We start from the raw sequence: 26,362 nt of genomic DNA, 5'->3' as shown, positions 1-26,362 counted from the left end.
CCCACCTACACTCAGGCCAATTTACAGTTGACAATTAAGCTACTGTTCAGCACATCTTTGGGATCTTGGAAGTAGTAAGAGCACTCGACATCAACCCTCATGGTCAAGGGAGAACAGGCAATCTCCACACACACAAGACGGCAATATCAACCATTGTGCCAATGTTGTGACTGCTGGGGAACTAAAACAAATAGTAAAATTTTTTAGAATATTTAAGATTCCCATTTGAATCATACTCTCTGATAAAATATTTTAGTTATTCCTACTGACAATCCCACCTTCAGTCAGTATATGCTGTGAAGATCATGGAAGCTAAGGAATTGAAGCATAGGAGTTGTGATGTCTTAAGACTATATATAAATAGCAAAACAGAGGTATTAGCAACTTTAAAACATGTTAAAAGTATAAAATTCCTCGGGCCTGACCAAGTGCATCCTCAGACCTTGTGGAAAGATAGGGAGGAAATTGTGGAGTGCCTTGTTAAGATATTAGCATCATCTTTTGCCACAGGTGAAGTTGTGGAAGACTGAAGAGTGATTAATGCTGTAATATTTATAAGGATAGCTAGGACATGCCTGGGAACAGCAGGCCAGTGAGCATGACAGCATTGGTGAGAACGATATTGGAGGGGATTTTCAGGGACAGGATCTATCTGTATATGGATAGGCACGGTTTGATAAAGGATTAGAGCTGAAATATTAATCTGCAACTCCTTTCACATAATATGCAGAATGTTGTTAAAAGCTCCTGTTGGCCCTTCAGATTTCTAGATCTGGAATAGTTCCCAATTTGAATATTTGCATCAATTTATATGCAAACAAAATATAACACACTACCTCTACAAAATATAATGCCTACCTCTATAAAGCACTTTTTGACTCCCAGTTGAACTTCTCCATCACAGGCTCGTAACATCGTTTCCATTTCCTCTCGTACAACATAGCTCCCAGATTCATTTGCAAACAGGTTAAAAATATCTGTAACGGAAATACGTACATCAAAATGCAGTCCACAAAACATGTTCATGATTTTATGGAGATGGGGGCATCTCTAAATGATATCACTATTCCTCTCCAACTCCCAGCCTAAACTCTAGATAGTTAAAACAATTGGAGACTGAATGCAACAATCTTCACAGACATTTATTTTGCCAGCTGTTAAATTCAATTGGTGTATTTGAGGAATACAAATAACCTATTCCAGCTTCTCCAAGTATTTATTCAGGATACCGTCATAATATGGCAAACTAATATTGATAATTGGATAATTTTGATAATATTATCAACTTCATTATCAAACATATTATCAAACATAGCAAATAATACTTTTTTAATAAAGAAGCCTTTGTCATTTTGTTATTTTTGTTGTTACAGCCTGTTTAAGCTAAGAAAATGGCAGGCACGTTATAATTCTTGTCACATCACAATGTTAAAATTAACAATCTAAAGAAAATCTTTAACTCTGTCATAGAAATATACACATTCCCAATCACACCTTTGATTCTTCATTTGGAGGAGACCCGCTATGACCCCAAATGAAAAATTACAACTGTTTTAATAATAAAGCAATGCCAAAGAATCCAATCTCTATCAGTAAATGTATATAAAAATTTGCAGATCAACGTTTTGCAATACTTACACTTTGCCTTTTCTTCATCCCTTCCCCTCGTTAGGAGGACCAGCCCCACTATTAAATTATTAAAATGAAGGCCCTTTGATGTTCCGCCAAATGAATGGTAAATAACCTACAGAAGAAAAACAAAAATTAAGAATTGAGAAATTATACTGCAATAAGAGATTTGGAAGAATTCAATTATGTAAACATTTCATAAAATTGAAGCAGCTGCTACATTTCCTTTACAGAATTGAATGAAATACTAATTCTCCGTTTTCCCTTAAAGTGTTTTACAGTCACTTTATCCACAGCTTCAGTATCCATATGAGGAAACTGCTGTTCATTTATTGCGCGTTGCGCACTCATTGACGAGATTAGTTTATTTTTGAAACTATATCTTGTTCCATTTAAACAAGGCAGTTATGTGCTTGGGCAGCAATACAATATTTAAAAACTTTAAGAACACTGTTAAAGCGCAATAGCAAACAAATGCAAACAATGCAATTCCACCAAACAAGATATTTTGGCTAATGGATACTAGTGTAATGAGAAACTGTGCAAACAAAACTGCTATATGGCACTTGCATGAATGCAGTAGCAAAGTTCAACAGTCTGTTACAAAAAACTGCACGATGCATAACTCAAGTTGGACTACATCTCCATGTATCCTATTACAGTTTTTTCAAGAGTTCAACAAGATTGCAAATAATTATGGACCATGATATTAACAGGGACTGGTTTGAAAAGATTGCCCAATTATTCCTGATGGGTGGGAAAGAAAAGCAAACAGAAACAGACATAAGTATTTTGTGTTATGGAGAAAGCCATCTGTATATTAGATTTGTACAAAAAAATAATAATTGGACATTTAGCAAACTTAAATTTGCTATTAGCTGAATATTACTCAGAGCCTGTAACAGACTGCCTTCAACAGAGCAAATAAGCTCCAGCTGAGCTCCCTACAATTATAACCCTCTATCCTGAGGTGAGAAATATAGATGTTTGCTAATAACTTCACAATTTTCAGCTCTGTGCAAAACTCTCCAGTTAAGGAAGTACGCCACAGAATTCATTGCTGTGGAGCCCAAGTCTTTGGGTATTTTTAAAGCAGAGATTGATAGGTTTTTGATTAGTAAGGGTGCCACAGGTTATGGGGAGAAGGCAGGAGAATGGGGTGGAGAGGGGAAAATAGATCAGCCATGATTGAATGACGGAACAGACTCGATGTGCCAAATGGCCTAATTCTACTCATATATCTGATGAACGTATGAACATGCCTGATGCAGATGGACCTTGTCAACATCCAGGCTTGGGTTGTTAAGTGACAAGCAACATTCTAGCTGCACTAGCACTTGCCAAAGACTAGCTTCAACAAGACAAGACTGTAATCAATAGCAGTGTCTTGAAGATCCATGCTCGCAGAAATGCAACTGAACCAAATTCCACAGCAATAAAAGAAATGCAGAAATCATTTATTCGTGGCAGATGTCCAATATTTTTCCAATTACAATTTCTGTAGATATCAGAGGGAAATATAGATTCTGATATGAACTACAGAGAGGGGTGGAAATTAGTAGCAAGTAAATAAATGACATGGTTCGTATGCAACTCTTCCCTAAACACTCTTGACATCTTCGCCTCAATCATTGAGGATAGTTTAGTTACTAAAGTCCATTATATTCCCAACAATTACTGCAACTACCTCATCTACACCTTCTCCCACCTTGCACATTGTTTATTCCTTCAGTTTTTATCATGCCATAAATGCTCTGGTGACAAGACTTCCCACGCCATTGCCTTTTAGATGTCTTCCTTTTCTCCTAACCATTGCTTTCCTTTTATCTATTTTAGTTGACAAAAGGCACTCAAATGTGTCTTCTCCATATCCTACATAACTGTTTTCAATTATTTCTTCCAGTCAGAATAACGGTCGGGTTACCTTCAGATTTTCCATTCATTCCTTTCTACTCCACTTTCAATAGACCAACTTCCATTATTCCTGTCAGCTCCAACAGACTTGCACTGCCAAAGATTGGGCGCATAAAGATTTACAGAATACCTCTGTTCAATCTGCAAGGGCGACTCCAAGCTGCCAAACTCCTGTCACTTTAATTCCCTGTTCTGATCTTACTCTGTTGTCTTGCATTGCTTCAATGATGCCTAATGTAATCAAGGAATAGCACCTCATCCTTACAACCTTCAAGACTTAATGCACAAATTAAGAATTCCGAATAAAACACTTCTTTCCTCGATCTTTCTTGCTTCATTATTTTATTTATTTCTACTGTCTGCAACTATTTTTCATAGTAATTGTTCTTGCACCTCTAATTCTGATAAAGAGTCTAAATAAAAAACACATTTTGCTTTTCTGCCCATAAGACTCAACCAACTAGTTGCTTCCAACATCTTGCTCTTATTTCAAATTTACAGTATCAAGTTTTTTAAGTGGGAAGGAGGTTAGTTCCTATTTATTTCACAAGCAGAACTCTATTCCATTTGTTATTGGAAGGCTGCAATTAATAGGAATGCATTTCCAGGTATTTTAAAGATATATACATTGTAATGTGCAAAGGAGATCAGTACTTTAACGCTCCTCACTGCAAATATAAATAGCTTAAAAAGCAAATAAAATTACCAGCATGTACATGGCATTTAGAGTTAGTTACATGGAACCTAATTATCCTTGATGAATCAATACTAATTCTTCTTGAAATGCACATATAATTTCCCTACTCTCTCCTTTTTTAAGACTCATTAAAACACACATCTATTTTTGCACTGTTAATCATTCCACATTGATATCGCCCATATGCACAGGCATTGGAAGATTACATCATATTCTATTAGCCATTTCATGGACCACCTCTTACATGCTAGCACTACAAATAGTGTGACAATTACGAACAAGACTGAAGATGTATGATACGATACAACTTTATTTATCCCAGGAGGGAAATTGATCTGCCAACAGTCATTAAAACTGAAAATACATGAAACATGAAATGAAAGTGACGGATGGAAAGGATTGGTGATGTGCAAAGATTGGGGAGGGGAGTCAGTCTCAGTCTATCCCACATCAGAGGGGGGAGGAGTTGTACCACTACTACTGTTGAATTGGTGTTGGCAGAAGTATAAGGGAAGCATCATTCTGTCAAATCACAATCAGTCAAGGAATCAGATGTCTGACAGAGGTATTTAAAAGGATATTCAAAACACATGTAACTGATTTTTAAAAAATCAGTAAAGTATAAAAATACCACAACGGTAAACTAAATCAGGAGAAACAAGGAACTGCAAATGCAGGTTTACAAAGAAAACGCTGGAGTAACTCAGCAGGTCAGGCAGCATCTGTGGAGAACATAGATAGGTGACTTCAGGTCAGGACCCTCCTTCAGACACGAGTTCAACACGGAGGATATAGGTGGGGTCGGGTGGGTTGGCTGATTGACATATACAAAATAAGTACAGAAAAAATAGAAAGTAAGAAACAAAGAGGTTTCTAAAACCACAACGTTTAAAAGGAAGGGGCAGAAGGGTTTGTGGTATCTGTAGGCTTGGTGTCACGCTGATAGTGAGTGGAATCTGGGTTGTAGTACTTGAGAGGATGGAGGTGGCAGAATGTCTCACAGCCATTACAAATTAACCCCAGAATTGCCGAGGCATATCAGGCAAGAGTGCTCAAGAGTGTTTAATTAATCATATGTCATGAAAACGGAGCAATTAAATTTTTACTTGCAGCAGTATAACAGGTCTGTAAACACTATACTCAGATAACATAAGACAAAAAAAGTGCAATAAATTAAAAACAAATAATGAGTGTAAAACATATGCCCAAACAAAGTATTTTGTGCAAGTTTAGTTGCTGTCTGTAATGTTCAGGAATCTGATGGATGTTGGAGAGAAGCTGTTCTTGAACCTGGAGCTCATAGTTCTCAGACTCGTATGAACACATAATTCTCCAATTTTAGGTAACTACAAAACTTCTCCCATCCCTCCTTCTTCCCCATCGCTTCCTTTCTTTCCCCCCAGCTCTCTCCCCTATGCACACAGATTCACACCCATTTATCCTCTAAATTCACAATTTGCAACTATTGAATCCTTTAGTATCGTACCGCCCGTCTTTTCATTGCTGGCCTTTGTCCAACCATCTACCTATCAAAATCCACCTTTTACCTGCTAGGCTATTTCCTGCCCCTCTTCTCTTCCAGCTTTCTTCTCCTCCCCTTTACAATCAGTCTGAAGAACGGTGACAACCCAGCCAATCAGAATAATTCAAGCCTTTTACTGCAAGACTTCAAAAAATACCAGCATGCATAAAATGAACAATTTCTTGCAATTTTCTTAATGCAAGCATCCTGGTACATGCAGCCCAATATATATCATCCAGAGAGAGAAAAAAAAAATCACATTTAAAAAAAAATCACATTTAAAAAAAAATTGGGATGCTAATTCAAAATCGAATTCGACTTCCTTTTGCAAATTCTAGATTGAAAAATATTTCTGCGATTAGTTTTCCCCTGCGTGCTTTCCATTCACATTTCCCCACCCACACTGGAGAACCACATCTTCCTCTTTTTTACACACATGGGCTGCCCCCTGCCTTTGTGGGTATGTCTCATCTTCCACAACCACTACCCCCACCTGTCTACGCTGCATGCCATCAACTCTCACTTCTCCAATCTGCCTTGATCTCTCCCAAATCTTCACAATATCTCTTTCTGACCCATCCACTCGCTGCTCAGTTCCCAGAAATTTGCACCTTTTTTGAAATTTTTACTACCTCGCCAATTAATTTCCCAATTCTCTCAGGACAATGGTTCATTCTCCCATTCCAATCATTTGGCTACTTCCCTCCATGTAATTAATAGTACTGCCATCTTATCATTCCAAGAAACCACATTCTATCCCTCTTCTCCCAATTTTGCAGTGCATCATACAAGCAGTCTTCTTTGCCTGTCACTCTTTCCTAAGCAAGGTGCTGATCTATGGCCAATCCCAGCTTCAATCCAATTGTCACATTGCTCAACTATCCTCCACTTTTGCAATACCTTCATATTAAGCACTATAATAATTAATCACAAGGTTCCAACTAACCAACGCACCATTCACAATCAAAACTTTGCAAGAGTTAAAGCAGCAGAAGGCAAAAACGTCTTACCACTCAGAAAGGGAGGCTAGAACTAAGGGACATATTCTCAGGATAAAGGGTCAGCCATTTATAACTAAAAAGAGAATATTGTCTTTATACAGATGATCTTAGGGATTCGGATTTCAGAAAGCCGATCATGGAGTTTTGAGTTTTTCAAGCTGAGATTAACAGGTTTTCAAATTCCAAGAAAATCAGAAAAGTATACAAATTTGCAGTGCAGGCTCAGCCAAGATTTTTTTTATTGAATAATAGACTTTAAGAGCCTATTTGGCCAAATATTCCTTCCACTTCTTATGTCCATGCATTTTAATATCCACTTTCAACAGTTACCTCCAGACTGCCTCACACTACCCCATGACTTTGAATTCTTTCCCTCACCTAAACTGCATCCAAACTTTGCCCCTAGTGTATTAGGATAGTGTTCTAAATTGTCCCTAGTGTATAGGATAGTGTTAGTGTACGGGGTGATCGCTGGTTGGCATGGACTCGGTGGACCAAGGCCCGTTTCCACGCTGTAGCTCTAAAGTCTGAAGTCTAAAGTCTTAAAAAGTCTAAAGTTTCTTCAGCCCTCTGAGTTTGTCATAACAGTTCCAATCTCAGAAATTATGGAAATATGCTACTGATAATTATTCGATATAATTAAATTCCTGCACTTAAATCACAAGACAAATTTTGGAGCAACTGAGCATATTCAAAATCTTGAAATTTGATTTTCCACCGAGATAAAGATAATCATTTCATTTTTGAGAAAAGATTTTAAGAATAACGAAGGCAACACCTAGTTAAACAGATTTTTAAAAAGAAGCAACTGCTGAAACAGAGCATTAAACTTTGTTAAATGGAAGTTGGCTTTAAGTACATTATCAGAGTGCCTGATTAAATACCAATCCATGCAAGAATGTGTTTGACCAACATGGCTTGGGATAAACATTAAATGTGATTACACAAATTTCACCAATATGCACCATCACAAAAATATAATCCTATTATTGACATAAGATAGCACACTCCCTCCCAATAATAAAGGCAGTTACCTCTTTCAAGTACAATGACAAGGTCAGCAAGCCTCGCATGGAAATACACGAAAACTATCCGATTTATAGTCTCTAGAACCAGGGAATTTGGATTTGTTTATAATTGTTAAATGTTCTAAGAGCTCCATTATTAATGAAAAACTAGCATTTATTTGCACATCCCTAGCTTGAATGCCTGCAAGAATTCTTAACTGGCTTGCCTGTAGTAGAAAACAAGAGATCATTGTATCAAACATTTTCAGCTTAAATCGCTATCCTATTCAGTAACAATTATGAATAGGTTATAATTTTACTAACCTACAACGAAAATGTTTAAGTACATTTGAGAAACTGCTTGGGATGGGTGAGATAAGTGGAAAGAAAATTGCTTTTCAAAAGAAAAAAGATTATAAATACCATATTCTTCAAATAAACTGAATTTGATAGATTTGTCTGGAATGATCTTGTAGAGTATCTCACTAATACTTAAGTCAAGAGTATGTGAGGAGAACATCCACTGTTATAATGGAAGGAGCCAAACATCAAATGCTTGAGCTCTTACATTAACAAATACAGAAACTGAAGTCAGCGATACCCTGCTCCTCCTCTCATCGTGGCTATCCCTCGAGGTTGAGGATGATGGTCTACGTTCCGTTATTTTTATGAACTCTCAGGTTGTGAGTCCAATCCTGGCTTTGAAAGTTCTTCGGCATTCAGGGCAGGTAATTCCAGATGTCAGATCGGGCTTTGGCTGTTGCTGCTTCTCTTTTCGTTTACTTCTCTTTTCTTCTAATTCTGCGCATCTGTTGTCTTCGAAGGTACCTATTCCTTTTTGGATGACGGTTCGCCAGAGTTTCCTGTCCTTGGCATTGGTTTCCCAATTGTCCATGTTGATTTCATATTTCTTCATGTTGGCTTTTAAGGCATCTTTGAATCTCTTCTTTTGTTCGCCTCTTTTACGTTTGCCTTCTTTAAGCTGGGAGTAGAGGTTTGCTTTGGTAGACGTCTTCCATCCGAACAACATGACTGCTCCATCTTAGTTGTTTCTTGATGAAGAAGGCTTTGATGCTTGTTATTCTTGCTTCATTCAGCACGCTGACGTTGTTTCTTCTGTCTTCCCAGCTGATATTTAAGCTGCTTCGAAGACATCGTTGATGGAACTTTAAGTGTTTTCAAATGGAGTCGGTATGTTGTCCAGGTTTCTGATGCATACAGGAGCATTGGAATCACCACTGCTTTGTACACTAACATTTTGGTGTCTGTTTGGATGTCATGATTTTGAAGGACTCTCGTTCGAAGACGTCCAAAAGCTGTTCCAGTACACTTAAAACGATGTTGAATCTCATCATCAGTCGACATTGGAGGAGAGGCAACTTCCAAGGGACGGAAAGTGATCCACATTTTCCAGGGTTGTTTCACCAAGTAGAATTGACAGTTCTTTCTGGTTTTTGATGGTTCTTTCTTCCTCTCTACAATCTGCACTAAAACAACCATTTCAGCTGCTGAACATTTCTACCGTTTTACAACCATTCTGACTGTAAAACCGCCAGAAAATCCAATCTTGCTGCACAGAAGTGCATTTGAATGTTTAATCTGTCAAAGCTACAATTACTATTTAAAAACCTCTGACTATAAAAGTCGTACATTTTAACAGGTTTAAATTATAATTTGTTAAAAGTTGAATGATTTTCACAATAATAGAATTATTATTAATAAAAGTTCAATTTAGAAAGTCCCATTTGTATGTGTCAATTGTCACTGTTCTCCAAAATATCTTCAACAAGTTGTTCTTTTTACAAATTTATGCTACTCATTTGCTATTTGAGAATGGCTCACTTTAATTAGTTCCTCGGCCTGCATGATGGAATCATATCTCAGATGCCCTACATGTCACATTGAAACTAATGCTGAGAAAGATTAAATCCACATCATAATGCTCACAAAGATCTAATTTCATTAAAGCAGGAGCATGCCGCGCGACATGCTAACGTGCAGGTTACTACTTACAAAATATAGACCTTTTTGGGGAGAGAATGGACTCAAAGGGGCATTGAAACAATTGTAACCAGTTTGCAATTCTGTTCCACTAACCAAATTGACTTCTTGATTCTCCTTAGTCTCTCTTCAAACTTGTATGCTGTTAAGAGAAGCCTCTCTTCTCTTCCACTTTATAATGTTTTTCCTTCTTTGTAGTCTTGAACTCTATCATTCCCCATAGCTTTAATCCTCACTGCCCAGTTTCCAATACTCATTTTCAACTGGCTAGCATTTTCAAATGTTACAGATTTGCTCATATTTTTGGATTTATTTTTATCGTCAATGATGCACAAACAGCAGACCTATAATGACCTCCAAATGATTCAAATATCCCACAGATATCCTCCGTAATGATCCTCATCTCAAGTGATCTGTGATAACAGACCTCAATTCCCACTGTCCTAAAGTAGGAGTCAATAGTAGATCAATATCCTTTTGCAATCTGGATTTAATCTTGTTTTATGCACCAGAAGTCCTTCAATGTCTAGGATTCTATACCAAGTTGATACGAGTAGACAACCAGAAGTTCCATCACAAGAACAAAATTTCCACATACTGTAGTGCATATCAGAAGGCATTTATTAACATAAATATTGTTTACTATGCAGCCTGTCTGGTGTCTTGCATCCTGATTATTTTTATTTATAAAGCTTTGCCTAATACATTGATTTTCCAGAAGGTTACGAACACAGGGGGAGGGAGGGAATCTCTTACTAATAACAAAACATTGCAATGAATTGGCCATTATTTGAGATCTCTGCAAAACAAATGCCCATCCCACATATTGAATAACTCTAAATCATAATTACATGTAAATAGAATAGTTGAAAATTGTAGTCCATGGATCAATTAATGAAAAACAACAGCAGTCAGAATTTTAGCTTTTTGGCCCTTACCTCAAAGCCCAGATACCCAAATTATTGATAGTTGTTGTTTTCCCTCACATTTAGCCAAAGTCTTGATGAGCATTTACAGTTCTTTCAAAGTTGTTGTTTGCAATGCTTTCCTTTCCAGCAATCATTTGCTCAAAACACAAATTCCTTTGTGGGACTTCATTGAAAAATTGCAAGGAATTTCAGAAATGTAACTAATTCAGGCTATGTAGAAATCTGAATTTAAATTAAACTGCCTTGCATAATTTTTGTACCAATAAGATTACAATTATACATGTCGAAAGCATTCTTTCTAAAGATGTCCATCTAAAGATGTCCAAAGCATTGTTAGAATATTTGAAAATGTACTGCAGTTTCAGGTGGTGGCTCATTACCGCCCTGAGGGCAGTTAGATGTGGACAACAACATTCAGATTCCCAAAACAAAGATTTTTTTAGAGAAAGTGTGTTTTTTTGGTAAACTTCGATTAACAGGTATTACATATAAATTTGAATAAAAATCCATAATCTATTTTTCTAATGAAACTTCTTTTCGAATCTGAATGTTGCTGTTAAGGGCAACATTTATTGTCCAATTCTAACTGCATTCAGTGTGTTAATCAGCCACCACCTTAAACTGCAATATCCTTTCAAATATTCGAACAATTCTTTTGAGAGGGGTCTTCAAGTTTCAGACCACACAATGCCGATAAAATTCCAGATCAACATGGTTTGCATCACAGAAGAGAACAGATCGGGTTCAAATGTGCCTGAAGCCATTGTCCTCTGATAGCACTGGTCACGATTTCAGAGAGCGCTAATGAAATACCCACGTAATTGCACTCTTTTGTTAAAGGTACACACTGTGTCTATTATATGCTAGAGGTGGTATGTGTGAATATTTAGTTTGGTAAATGAGGTCCTAATCAAGCTGTTTATTTTATGGCAGCTGGAGAGAATCTTCTTGCATCTTATTGGAGCTCCACTTATACGAGCAATTGGAACGTATTCCATAATCGCTCAACTTCAGCCTTGTCAACAATGGAAAGTTTTCAGCCGCAAGGAGTCGAGTCACTACCCAGTCCCACGAAACCCAGTCCCACACCTGCTCTTGCAGTCATGGCAGTTACGTGCCTGTGCAATTAGGTTCCTGGTCAATGGTGACCCTAAATGTTGAATGTGATAATGGTAATACCATTGAATGTTCACGGGTGGGTGGTTAGACATTCTTGTTAGAAAGATAGTCATTGCCTGGTACTTAATAAGCACAGACATTACTTTGCACTTAACATTCCATGCCTGACTGTCGTCAGACTCTTGACACAAATTCCATTTGCAACCCATGAGCAAATGAAGTTAACACTGCACAAAACGTCAGCACATTTCCACTTCTGACCACATTCACAAAACACACACCACTTCTTCCCATTAAATGCCATGACTGCTCTTTAATGAACTGGGGTTGACCCAATGATTATAAAAGGACTGGAAAAGCTAGATGCAGGAAAAATGTTCCCAATGTTGGGGGAGTCCAGAACCAGGGGCTAAAGTCTTAGAATAAAGGGGAGGCCATTTAAGGTGAGAAGGAACTTTTTCACCCAGAGAGTTGTGAATTTGCAGAATTCCCTGCCACAGAGGGCAGTGGAGGCCAAATCACTGGATGAATTTAAGAGAGAGTTAGAGCTCTGGGGGCTAGTGGAATCAAGGGATATGGGGGGAAGTTGGTCACGTTACTGATTGTGGATGATCAGCCATGATCACAATGAATGGCGGTGCTGGCTCGAAGGGCCGAATGGCCTCCTCCTGCACCTATTTTCTATGTTTCTATGATTTCCAGAGTCTGCTACGTCCACCCTATGCTACATTAATGAAAGCATTGGGTTTTATTTTTGCAAACTCGTTTCATCACATGTTCAAACGTAGATGAAACTTAAGCAAGTTATAGATAATTAAACATTGAGTGGATGAGTGGTAGAGTTGGCTAGATTTTATTTATCCTGCTTATTGTAGACAAATACTTCAGGGATGATAGAAATGTCTCCACTTGACAGCATTTTCCCGAGTGTGACAATAATGAGCCCTGGTAAATCTGAAGCCAATAGTAATGCCTCATACAGCATGGCTACAGGCCCTTCAGCCCAACTTGTTCATGCTAATCTAAATGCCCATCTAGGCCAGTCCCATTTTCCCATAACACATGCATAATTCCTCATTCTTTCCTATCATGTACCTGTCCAAATGCATTTTAGATGTTATTTTACCTGCCTCAACTACTTCCTCTAGCAGTTCATTCCACATTTGTAGCACCTTCTTTGTGAGAAACTTGCCACTCAAGATTCCAATTACAACTTTTCATTTTTCACCTTAATCCTCTGCTCTCCAAATCTTGATTCCCCTACCCTGAGAAAAGAAAATGCTGTGCATTCATCCTTTTTATGCCCCTTACGATTTTATACACCTCTAAGAGGGCGGCACGGTAGCGCAGCGGTAGAGTTGCTGCTTTACAGCGAATGCAGCGCCGGAGACGCAGGTTCGATCCTGACTACGGGTGCTGCACTGTAAGGAGTTTGTACGTTCTCCCCGTGATCTGCGTGGGTTTACTCCGAGATCTTCGGTTTCCTCCCACACTCCAAAGACGTACAGGTATGTAGGTTAATTGGCTGGGTAAATGTAAAAATTGTCCCTAGTGGGTGTAGGATAGTGTTAATGTACGGGGATTACTGGGCGGCATGGACTTGGAGGGCCGAAAAGGCCTGTTTCCGGCTGTATGTATATGATATATGATATAAGATCATCACTCAGTCACCTTCCCTTCAAGGAATAAAGTCCCATCTTGCCCTACTTCACCCTATAGCCCAATCACTCGAGTTTTGGCAACATTCTCGTGAATCTTTTCTGCACACTTTCCAGCTTAATGCCATCTTTCTTAGAGGCCAAGAACTCCAATCGAATGGGCAAACAATACCCATTTCATAAAACTACATTGATTTTGCCTGATTACCGTGAATATTTCTGTGCCAGCTGTTGTCTTTAATAATTGCTGCCTTTTCTTTATGACAGATGTTAAATTAACTGGCCTATAGATTCCTGCTTTGCCTCTCCCTCCCTTTTTACATGAATGGGATTACATTTTCCCTGAATCAAGGAAAATTTGGAAAATAAACTAATACTTCATTTATCAACCAGACTCTTCTTTTAAGATCCTAGAATGAGGTCCAACAGGACTGTATTTGTACCAACAGTGCAAATACAGCACTGTTGATACTGTCATCCTGCAGTACCAACAGTTTATGCACTGCCATTTCCCAGGTAATGCGAATCAAACCCATTTCCTCCCTCCCTCCCACCCAACTTACAGCCATGCCTTGGATGTTACCTCTGTTTTCCATAGGGAAGATTGATGCAAAATTAGCATAGGGTTCATCTGAGTGCCTCCTGTCTAGCCTCTCATCTTCCATCGTCCATCTTCCATTTATGTGCACTTATCCAAAGTCTCATTGCCAGTAACTTGTTCCCCAACAGTGACCTTGCCCAACAATGCTGTATTTGCCAGTAACCCACAGTTGAATGTAAAATTGTCAAATTAAAAATTCTCATTGTTGCTCTCTAACTGGGTCAGTAACTGTGCAAGGGACAGATGGAGGGTCAATGTGCTTCAAAGTAGCCTTGTTAAATAAACGCAACTCCTCCGGCTCCTGCAGTCTCCTACTCTTCACAAAACATAGAAACATTCTCATCGACAAAGCAAATTTTTCTAAACCATTTAATCAGCTAAGTAATTAAATCCATCACTAAATGGAATATGTTCAAAAGTATTCTATGAAAATGTTATTGACATACGTTGATAGAGCATGAAGACATGTGCAGATCAGGGTTTTAAAAATCAACAGGTTTCAGTCATAAACAGTAGAATTCTTTAAGATATTATCAAAATCTTGGACAAAGACAATCAAGAGGAAATAATCACATACACTTTTAACAAGTATTTAATAGCTTTCACAGAACCAGATTATTTAAGATTTAGTTTAGGAAAATAACTGCAGATGCTGGTACAAATCGAAGGTATCACAAAATGTTGGAGTAACTCAGCGGGTCAGGCAGCTCGACCTGAAACGTCACCTTCAGTCCTTCTCTCCAGAGATGCTGCCTGACCCGCTGAGTTACTCAGTATTTGGGATACCTAAGATATTGTTTAGTTTATTAGTTTAATTTAGTTTATTGTCACGCATACCAAGGTATAGTCAAAAGCTTTTTGTTGCGTGATTTCATGTCAAAGAAAAGACTATACATGATTACAATCAAGCCATCCACAGTGAACCGATAAAGAATAAGGGGTACAACATTTAGTGGAAGATAAAGTCCAATTGAAGGTTCAAAGGTCTCCAATGAGGTCAGGACTTCATTCTAGCTGGTGAGAGGCTGGTTCAGTTGCCTGATAATAGCCGGAAAGAAACTCTCCCCAAACCTGGAGGTGTGCGTTTTCAAGCTTCGGTACCTCTAGCCCGATGGGAAATGTGAGAAGGAGTGACTGGGTGAGACTGGTCCTTGATTATGCTGGTGGCCTTGCTGAGGCAGTGTGAAGTATAGATGGAGTCAATGGAACGGAGAATGGTTTGCGTGATTGCACAGGCCAAGTCCACAACTCTCTACAATTTCTTACAGTCCTGGATGGAACTATTCCCAAACCATATGTTGATATGACATGCCAAACATCCTAAGCCTTCTAAGGAAGTAGAGGCTTTGGCGTGCTTCTTGGCCATTGCTTTGATGAGGCTGGTCCAGGACAAATTACTTGTGATATTTACTCCTTAAGAACTCGAAGGCTTCGACCATTTCGATCTATGTACCATCAATGTGTGCTGGGGCCATTGCAATGTTTCACTTCCTTTATCTTGTTGACATTGAGGAAGAGGTTGTTGCCTTGGCACCAGGTTTCGAGGTTCTCAATCTATTTGACATCTGGTCCACTACAGTCATGTCATCTGTGAACTTGTAAATAGAGTTGGATTGGTATTTGGCTGCGCCGTCTTGAGTGTATATGGAGCACAGTAGGGGGTTGAGAACACATCCTTGCAGGGCACCGGTGTTGAGGATGACAGTGGAGGATTATTTGTCACCTCTCCTCACTGATTGAGGTCTGTTGGTCAGGAAGTCGAGGATCCAGTTGCAGAGGGGAGCGCTGACTCTAAGTTCCACGAGTTTGGAGATGAGCTTGGTTGGGATAATGGTATTGAAAGTAGAGCTGTAATTTATGAATAGGGGTCTGAAGTAGGTGTCCTTCTTATCCAGGTGTTCCATTGTGGCGATAGGTGAAATGCAACGGATCAGTCTGCTTGGTAGGCTGGAGTTAATGTGTGTTATAACCAGCCTCTTGAAGCACTTCTTGGATATCAAGGTCACTGAAGGGTAGCCAGTAAGGCATGAGATCTTAGGAATATGGGATTAATGGACTCCACATCCTCTTAATAGAAAGAATATGGTTATAAATAGATAAAAATACTGGGGTAGAAACACGAGATGGCCCATTGAGACATTCAAATTCTTACAAGACAATTCTTAGCTATGCTGCCTGCACTTATCCTATATATAATCTAAGTTATCTAAGTTAGATATAACAATCAAGCAGTTAGCTGAATGGGAGAATCTATAAGGGAAAAAAATGTTTTTGAAAATGGGAAGAGAATTTAAAGTTAAAGTTGATAATAATTTTTATCAACCATCTTTTCAACTTCACTCAGAAAACAGATTTCAAAATTTTGGTGTTTACTTTTCCATATCACCTAGTAATTGTCTCACAGCCGTTTCCTGTTTGTTTACCAAGGTAAACAGATAGCTGTCAGTGGGTGAAGAACTGATTTGCAAATACAAATGCGTCAGACAAACAAGTGAAAAAAATTATTAAGTGATAACTGAAAAAGAAAGCAAATCCTATTTAAAAATCGGTTTCCCAAGTGAAAGTTGAATAAGTGGTTAAACTTGATCAACTTTAACACGAGCTTTATATAAACACTCCCCTTCAAAATCAGTTTTTCTTTTCCCTATATAGGTTCTTTCTATTCACCTAACTACTTCACTTTCAAAATTATGATCTAACTTCTGTCCCTCAACTTACCACATTTATAGAGATACTAATCCATTCAACAAAATAGTCACCAGCACTCTTGCTTCTTATTGAAAAAAGTAACATGCTCACACTCCTAACATATCCTCAGTACAGTGCAGAATAAAGAAATGCAGATGCTAGTTAATACACTAAAGGACACCTCCGTAGGTCAGGCAGAATGTCTGGAGAACATGGATAGGCGAAGTTTCGGGTTGAGTCCCTTCTTCAATGAATTACAGTGATCAGTGAATACAGTGCTCTGCTCAACAGCAGAAATTAAAGATTTGGAGAAAAATCAGTTTAGTCATGCAATGCCTGATCCATAGCACCAACGAACCTTGCTCTCATGTCAAAAACAATTTACTAGTCACCATTCTGGGCCAGATAGTCAGAATCGTACAACGTGGAAACAAGCCCTTAGGCCCAATTTTGGTCAGCATTGTTAATGCTGACCAAAATGCCCCATCCACACTAATCCCACCTGTTCGCTTGGCCCATATGCCTCTAAACCTTTCCTATCCATGTACCTGTCCAAATGTCTTTTAAATGTTGTCGTAGACCTACCTCAGCTACCTTCTCTGGCAGCTGGTTCTATGAACCCACCACCCTCTGTATGAAGGTTGCCTCTAAGGTTCCTATTACACCATTCCCCTCTCACCTTAAACTCATCCTTTGGTTCATAGTTCCTCTATTCTGGGCAAAAAAACCTACTCTGTGCATTCACCATATCTATTCCCCTCATGATTTTATACACCTCTATAAAATTATCACACAGCCTCCTGCACTCCAAGGAATAAAGTCCTCGCCTGCTCAAATTCTCCCTGTAGACGATAACCATTTTCTTTACTATGTACTGTCTTATAAAATTATGTCCCCCTACTGTTGCATCTCCAGCTCCAAAGTGTAATGAACTCAGTTTCAGTTGGCCAAAAGCCTAAATTTCTAATTTTATCCTTAATTGACTTTGCCTCTTGACTCCCTCTGTTAAAATGCTCCTTAAAACCCGTCTTTCTTTGGCCATGTTTTTGGTTCACTTCTCCAATATGTGGTCAACACCTTATTTTTACAACATTTATTTTCACAAGACAACTTTGAAGGAAGCAGCTTCAGAATAGATTACTAAAAAGGCACCAACAGCACACAATTGAAGAGAGCTATGTTTGCCACTCAAATCAGTACAATATACACTCAAGAAAGTAGGCTTGAATTGCTCGAGATTAGGTTTACATAACTAATCCGAAAGATGCACAAGTTACCAATCAACACAAAAGATAGGCAATTAATGGCAGAAATCAATTTTATCCAGTTTCCAGATGGATTCTATTATCATCAGTTTCCCACTGGATTTAATTACAAACACAAAATATGTATTTTTCTTTCATAAATATTTAAGAAAATGCTACAATGACTGAAAATGAAGCAGGGCGCCAAGGACTCAAACCAGGAAGGCAGTCAGGTTTGTTCTGACTTTATAATCAAACCCTGACATTATTATCAAACCCGCCGACAAGGGAGGTGCCGTGGTAGTCTGGCGCACTGACCTCTGCTGGGATGAGGCCAGGCGACAACTTTCAGACACGTCCTCTTACTTATCGTTGGACCATGATCCCACAGATAAGCACCAGGCCTTAATCTCAAACACCATTACTGATTTCATCACTTCTGGCTGTCTACCTGCCACAGCATCCAACCTTATCTTTTCCCAGCCACACACAGCCCATTTTTACCTTCTCCCCAAAATCCACAAACATAACTGCCCTGACAGACCCATTGTTTCTGCCTGATCCTGTCCCACGGAAATGATTTCCATGTACCTCAACTCCATCCTATCCCCCCTGGTCTAATCTCTCCTGACCTTTGTCCAAGATACGTCACATGCCCTTCGTCTCTTTAATGACTTCCGCGTTCCGAGCCCCCAGTCCCTCATCTTTACTATGGAGCTTCAGTCACTCTACACCTCCATCCCCCACCAGGAAGGCCTTAAAGCCCTCCATTTCTTCCTCGACCGCAGAACCATCCAATTTCCCTCTACACACTCTACTCTGCCTGGCAGAGCTGGTCCTCACCCTTAACAACTTCTCCGTTGACTCCTCCCACTTCCTCCAAGTCCAAGGCGTAGCTATGGGCACCTGTGTGGGCCCCAGATATGCCTGCCTCTTTGTCGGGTACGTTGAACAATCCCTGTTCCAGGTGTGGCCCTATCCCCAAACTTTATCTCCGTTACATTGATGACTGCATCAGTGCTACCTCCTGCACCCATGGAGAACTCATGAACTTCATCAACTTTACCACCAATTTTCATCCTGCATTCAAATTTACTTGGGCCACCTCCGACACCTCCCTCCCCTTTCTTGATCGCACAGTCTCCATCACAAGAAATAGACTATTGACCGACGTCTATTACACACTCACTGACTCCCACAACTACACTTCTTTGTGTACAGCTTTGGTCTCCTAATTTGAGGAAGGACATCCTTGTAATTGAGGCAGACTCAATTCACGAGATTGATCCCTGGGATGGCGGGACTGACATATGAGGAAAGATTGAAAAGACTGGGCTTGTATTCACTGGAGTTTAGAAGGATGAGAGGGGTTCTTATAGAAACATATAAAATTATAAAAGGACTGGACAAGCTAGTTGCAGGAAAAATGTTCCCAATGTTGTGCGAGTCTAGAACCAGGGGCCACTGTCTTAGAATAAAGGGGAGGCCATTTAAAACTGAGGCGAGAAAAAACGTTTTCATCCAGAGAGTTGTGAATTTGTGGAATTCTCTGCCAGACGGCAGTGGAGGCCAAATCACTGGATGGATTTAAGAGAGAGTTAGATAGAGTTCTAGGGGCTAGTGGAATCAAGGGATATGGGGGGAAGGCAGGCACAGGTTATTGATTGGGGACGATCAGCTATGATCACAATGAATGGTGGTGCTGGCACAAAGGACCGAATGGCCTCCTCCTGCACCTATTTTCTATGTTTCTTCCCACCCTGCTTCCTACAAAGAATCTATCCCCTATTCCCAATTCCTCTGCCTACACCACTTCTGCGCCAAAAGATGTTCCATACTAGAACATCCGAGGTTTCTTCATTCTTTAGGGAATGAGGTTTCCTTCTCCCATCATAGATGAGGCCCTCAATCGTGTCTCTTCGGTACCCCTCAGCTCTGCTCTTGCTCCCCCTAGTCGCAACAAAGACAGAGTCTCCCTAGTCCTTGCCTTCCACCCATGAGTCGTCGCATACAACACACAACACATGTGGGCTCTTATACATCAGTGAGACCAAACGCAGACTGGGCGATCGGTTTGCGGAATAAAAGCTCTTCAAAACAGCTACATCATTCAATTTTGGGCAAATCTTAAGTCACTATCTGATTAAATGGCTGAGCAGGCATGAGTTGCTGAATGGACGACTCTTGTGTCACAGTACAGAGAAGCAAGCATCAGTGATATGTTAAAATCATTCAATCTCCTCCTTAAGAATATGCATTGACTTGTGCTCTACAGCCATCTGGTAGCAATGAATTCCACAGATTCACCACCACTTATCTGAGGCTATGGCCTCTTGTCCTAGACTCTCCCATTCATGGAAACATCCTCTCCACATTCACTCTATCCAGGCCTTTCACTATTTGGTAAGTTTCAATGTTGTCCCCCCTCATCCTTCTAAACTCCAGCGAGTACAGGTCCAGTGCCTTCAAACGCTCATCATTTGTTACCCCAATCATTCCTGGGATCATTCTCGTAAACCTCCTCCGGACCCTCTTATCACTTGGTGAGGCTTCCTTCCTCTGGTAACCCATCCCACTGTGATGTGACAAATACCAACTCATTGCTTGGGGATCAATATTTAATGGTCTTGGTATGATCCTGCATTCAAATAAAGCGGATATGCCTGGACAAACTGTGTACCTTCAGTTTTCTAATTGGTATAATATTCAAATAATAGCAGCATGAAACACCAAGACATTTATGTCAAAACACTGTGGGCCTTCAGCATTTTAACAGCTGCAGAAGACAAATGCTTCCATTTGCCTCCTGTTAATGCTCTTCAGATGCATTTTAGCAGATGGTTTCATGAAAACCATGATACATTCTACTAGTCTGGACTGTACAGTAGCTTTAGGTGGCATAAAGAACACAAAAAAATGAGAAAGGAGCTTGCAATCTATTAATGTGTAATTTGAAGTTAATCAGTTAATGAAAACATGCTATGCAACTATTAAATCAGTCATTGCACAGGGTATTAAACATGACCATTCTACCATTTAATTTGACGGAGACACTAAAGATTCATGCTAAGTGGTTTTAAAAATTAAAATAAGTTCACCTCATACCATTCCTTGGGAAATGCTGCTCATAGCAGCAATTAAGAGGTCTTCCAAGACTGCCAATGCAGCTCTAAAATCAACCATGAGAGTCGTAATCTGCTGAGGTCTAGATCTGTGTCATTTAGAAATGATGATACAGTCAGAGTAATAAAGCATGGAAACAAGCCCTTTGGCCTAACTTGTCCCACCCGCCTGCGTTTGGCCCATATCCTTCTAAACCTGTCCTATCCATGTAACCGTCTAAATGTTTCTTAAACGTTACGATCGCACCTGCCTCAACTACCTCCAACCAGCAGCTCATTCCATACACCCACCACCTTTTGTGTAAAGAAGTTACCCCTCAGGTTCCTATATATCTTGCCAGACAATGTACCTGGGCAAATGCTAATGACCTGTGCGGACCAACTGGCTGGAGCATGCAAGGATATCTTCATTGCTTCTGCAGCCTGCAGTTCCCACCTACTTCAAAACAGCATCCATCACTCATGAGTGTTGGAGTCAGCTCAGTCAAAAAAAGTGAGCCTCAATGAGTACTGTTTTGTAGCACTTGCATTCAATGCTTCAAGAGGTTGGTTGTGGTGCAGATCAACAACAGCCTCAGAAATGGCCTGAATCATTTCAATGTGTCTTTTGCCACAACAGATCAACAGCAGATGCTATATCACTGGCTCCCTACGCTGCTTGGGAACATCTGAATAATCTGAATAACAGGAACCTTTACATCAAGCAATTTGGCATTCAACACAAGCATCCCCTTCAAACCCATTGTCAAGCTCCAAGACTTGGGTCACAGTACCCCGCTTTACAACTGGATCCTTGACTTCATCAGCGGTAGATTGAAAACATCTCCTCCTCAGTGACCTTCAACTCAGGCACGCCTCAAGGCTGCGTGCTTATTCCCCTGCTCTACTCTCTTTACACCAATGAGTGTGTAGCTAAGCATAGCTCCAATCCCATCTGTAAATTTGCCAACATTACCCTGGCTGGATGAATCTGCATGCAGGAGACAGAACACCTGGTTGAGTGATGTCGCAACAACCATCTCTATAAATCAACAAAACCAATGATCAAATCACTGACATCAGAAAGGGGAGGTTGGGAGACCACATGCTATTTTCATTGATGGGTCTATGGCACAGAGAGTTAGAAGCTTATAATTTCTCAGAGAATCTGGCCAGGGCCAGGCATACAGATGTGACCACAAAGAATGCATGCCAACACCTCCAAGATGTTTAAAGATATTCAGCATGTCACCAGATACACTAACAAACTTCCACTGATGCACTGTTAGAGATATAACTGGTTGCATCATGGCCTGGCCCAGTAATTTCAACAGCCAGTAGCGTGAGAGGTTACAGAGAGTGATGGAGTCTCTAGAAGGTTATTTATCAAGGATATCCACCATCTGGGCCATGCCCTCTTCTCACAACTACCATCAGGCAGGACGTATAGAATCCTGAAGCCTAATTGCAGGAACAGCTATTTTCCTACGACCATCAGGATCTGGAATCAACCAACACAAACCAGATTCTACCTCAGCAGTAAAACACTAAAGACCATTTCTTACCATGGGCTTGTTTTCCAATCGTGTTTTTGCAGCCTTTTTCTTTTCACCATCTGGTATAATTTATGTATATTTTTTGTTTTGAATGTTGTCAGAGTCTAACTTTGACACTATAAATCACATTGTAAAGAAAGCAATTGGCTTCTTACTTGAAAAGACTAACGTAGTGCGCACACAAGAAGTTATCTTATCTGAAAGCTGACAAGACTATATTTAGAAAGTTATTTAAGGCAGGTCTTGTAGCAGCACAAGGAGCTGTCCACAACTGAATGCTGCAGTTTGGCACTAAGATCCAGCATTGTATGCTTAGGTGATTTTCTGAAGCCCGAATGTAACTCTCAAAGTGGATCGATTGGGAAAGACTAATTTAAGCTCTCAACTGGAGAGTCTTGATCCATGTTTAAAAACCCTTGGAGTATTTGCTCAGAAATGTATGCAAAGGAAAACTGAAGGAATGCTGAAGTAACAAACGGAAAGACACGATTTCTGCCAAAAATGGAACATCCTTTATTATACTTCAAATTTTCAAACACTTATATATTTGATATAAACATACAAAGAACAACAAACCTGCGGCCTCAATCTCCACAAACCATCATAAATTGTTTGGGTTTATTGATGAACAAAATGGGTGTGTAAAAACCCAATAGTTTTGTGCCAACCTAGTAAGTAAATTTGTTTTGCTTAACTTCCCAGCACATGCTGACTTACTTGCCCAAATGCAGCACGGTACTATGTGAACCTTGCGATGTGCACAAAAAAGTTCCCACGTGCTACATATTCAGGTCCCTAGGTAAGATTCTCATCAAACAATATTCTTCACTCAAAGGAAAGAGAAAGCCGTACTTCACATACACTCAAAGTGCACCTGATTCCACAAGCATTAGCACGCACACCAGAGCCTCTGGGGATTCTTAAAGAGATGCTTAGCATAAATAACCTTCTGCTAACATCTAACGATAGCAAGAGAGGAATTAAAAAGGAAATTAACACAAGTTACATATGCATCAGCTACAGGTGCACACATTCTTATCTTATACGAGCTACATTAGAAATTAAACTTGTTCGCAGGATTACTTTATGATGGATTGTCGAAGCTTCCCACATTACATAGCAACAAAAGTGCAAGCCTGATATAGAAAAGAGAGGGACTTGTAGTTACTCACAGGCCACCAAGGGTCTAACAATGACTACATTCTAGAGAAACCTTGCAGGCCAAAACATAGATATAGAAACAAGGAACTGCAGATGCTGGTTTATAAAAATAAAGACACTATGTACTGGAGTAGATCAGCAGGTCAGGCAACATCTCTGGAAAACATTTATAGTGATGATCGGGACAGGACATTTATTCATAGCTTAGATAAAGTTGTACTTGTTAAAGCCTTACACTGAGGTCTAATATTTTTAAATCGTTCACTTTTGACCTCCTGAAACTACAGGATTATTTTTAGATGTTTATTTCATAATCTTTACAATTGTCCAACTACATGTCCCCAAAGAGATGCCTGACCTTGTGCAAAAGGCACCCGCCATCCCTTTACAAGATGAAGCACTCACTTCCTAATGAAATCAAGTCAAAGTATGTTTACTGGTCAAATGTACTGGAACAGTGAAACACTTGCGTGCTGCAGCTTTACAGCCACTAACCCAGACAATTCAAAATATTAGCGATAAAAGCTTTTCAGATATGCATGACTGAAAATATCACCATTCACGTGTAAACACACAAATCCATGAAGCACTCCCTTAGCAGTTTCATAGCTTGGTGCTTCATACTTAACTAACCTGTAATTCACTTCATTTAGTTGTTTGAAACTCTTAATTTGCAGGAAACAGTCCAAGTGTATACAATAAATATCAGTAAATGGAAGTACAGGTTGAAATAACACTTGAATCATTTCCAGGAGTGTCACCTTCTACTCAAAAACCTAAGTAACAGAACTTGATTCAGTATAAGGCACATGTTCCTCTTCACAATTATGTTCCAGCATTAAACAAAAAGCTTTATTTTCTACCTTTTCCTAACCACAATTTTAAAGAGGTACCCTATTGTTAACAGCAACAACAATATTAATCTAGAGCTTCCAGGATTCCTGTTTCCAAACAAGTTTATTCCTTACTGAATCAGAAAAATAAAGCATTTAGAAAGTATCCAGCCACTACAATAAGTAAAATAATGCCAAATTAGTATGTATAGAGCTTTTATACAGATAAATAACTTGTTTGTACTTCTGAGACCATTGTCAAACAAGATTTGACACCATGTCAAATACGAGGATGACAAAGACTTGCTTAATAGATGTTTGAAGGAAGCCCAAAGGAGACAGAGGTAGAAAGATGGGAAGGCTTAGAGAAGAGAACTTCAGAGATTAGTGTCTAACCAGCTGAAGATTAGGCCATCAATGGTAAGGCAATTAAAATCAAAAGGATAACAAATAATTAGAAAAGTGGAGCATGCAGCTGATGCATGATCCTGATGATCTAGTCCTGATGCAGCGCCTGACCCAAATGTTCACACATAGCTTTTCCCTCCACTGAAATTGTTTGACTGCCAAGTTATTCCATCAATTCACATTTTGCACAAGGTAAACAAAAACACTGGGGTGACTTTGTTGAAGCATAGCCATTGTAGCATGAAATTATGATGCCTAACATCTCACTGGAACATTACCAAGCTCACTTTAAGTTTTTTTGTGTCATCTCTTGAGGATCCATGTAGTGCCCAAGGGCATAAAGTTTAGTCATTTGCACATCATTCTTCTCCCCCCAGAATGACATGTTTGCAGATTATGCAAATATTAGGATTCCAACTGCAAGCTAACTTTCACCACTCTGACTAATGAACTTGGTACCACCATAGTTGATCATTCCTTTTCATATATCGACAAGTCACAAGGCATAAGAAGAGAAACAATAACACAGCAGCAGAAAATCCCTCAAATTTTTACATCTCACTGTTAGTTATATTTCGTCAGATTTTTCCTGCCAAATCATGTCCTCCATTTTCTTTCACTTCTCCAGTTTAGGTCTGAAGTGCTTCCGCTGGTCTGTTGACCATTGAAATTCAACAACTATGAACTGCTTTTCTTCAAATTCTCAGAGATTGTAAGTTGAAAATATGACCTTAAGACTTAGATTCTGATCTTAATATAATGGTAATCCAGCCCTTTGAAAATGATATTTGGGCACAATCAACATGGATTGATAAAAGGAAATATTGTTTGACTAATTTGTTAGTGAGTTTGAGGTTGTATTAAGCAGTTAGGAATCAGCATGTACTGATGGGAAAAAAAGAATAAAAGATAGAGGCTGTAACCAACGGGATGCTGCAGGGAATGGCGATGGGACCTCAATTGCTCACAATCTTTATTAACAATTTGGATGAGAAGACTATGCACATTGTATCCAAGTTTGCTGATAATACAAAGTTAGGTGATGGTGTGGGCGGTGTGGAGGTGGTGAATGGGCAAGCTTGTGATAAAGAGAATATAATGTGTAAAAATATGAATTTATCAACTTTGCTAGAAAAATAGAAAGGCAGACTATTTTGTTTAAAAAGGTGAGAAATTGAAAGGTGTTGGCATTCAGGTACTCTAATGTCCTTGTGCACAATTTATTTCAAGTTAACTTGCAGGCTCGCCAGGCAATTAGGAACGCGAACGGTGAGTTAACTTTTACTGCAAGAG

At 39.4% G+C, this 26,362-nt stretch overlaps 1 protein-coding gene across 2 annotated transcripts in view; it reads right to left on the bottom strand.

Annotated features, from left to right (window-relative positions):
• The window catches only part of usp32 (ubiquitin specific peptidase 32), a 109,358-nt gene that overhangs the window by 67,295 nt on the left and 15,701 nt on the right, over window positions 1–26,362 (bottom strand). For both annotated transcript variants that reach the window (XM_078422063.1, XM_078422062.1), the window contains exons 3-4: window positions 1,639–1,744; window positions 859–977 (exon numbers count right to left, since the gene is read on the bottom strand). In XM_078422063.1, coding sequence (XP_078278189.1) covers window positions 859–977; window positions 1,639–1,744 — 225 coding nt within the window. The remainder of the gene's footprint in view (window positions 1–858; window positions 978–1,638; window positions 1,745–26,362) is intronic.

This window comes from Rhinoraja longicauda, chromosome 26 (genome assembly GCF_053455715.1).
Source record: "Rhinoraja longicauda isolate Sanriku21f chromosome 26, sRhiLon1.1, whole genome shotgun sequence".
Taxonomy (NCBI): Eukaryota; Metazoa; Chordata; class Chondrichthyes; order Rajiformes; family Arhynchobatidae; genus Rhinoraja; species Rhinoraja longicauda.
This window is presented reverse-complemented; position numbering and strand designations above follow the sequence as displayed.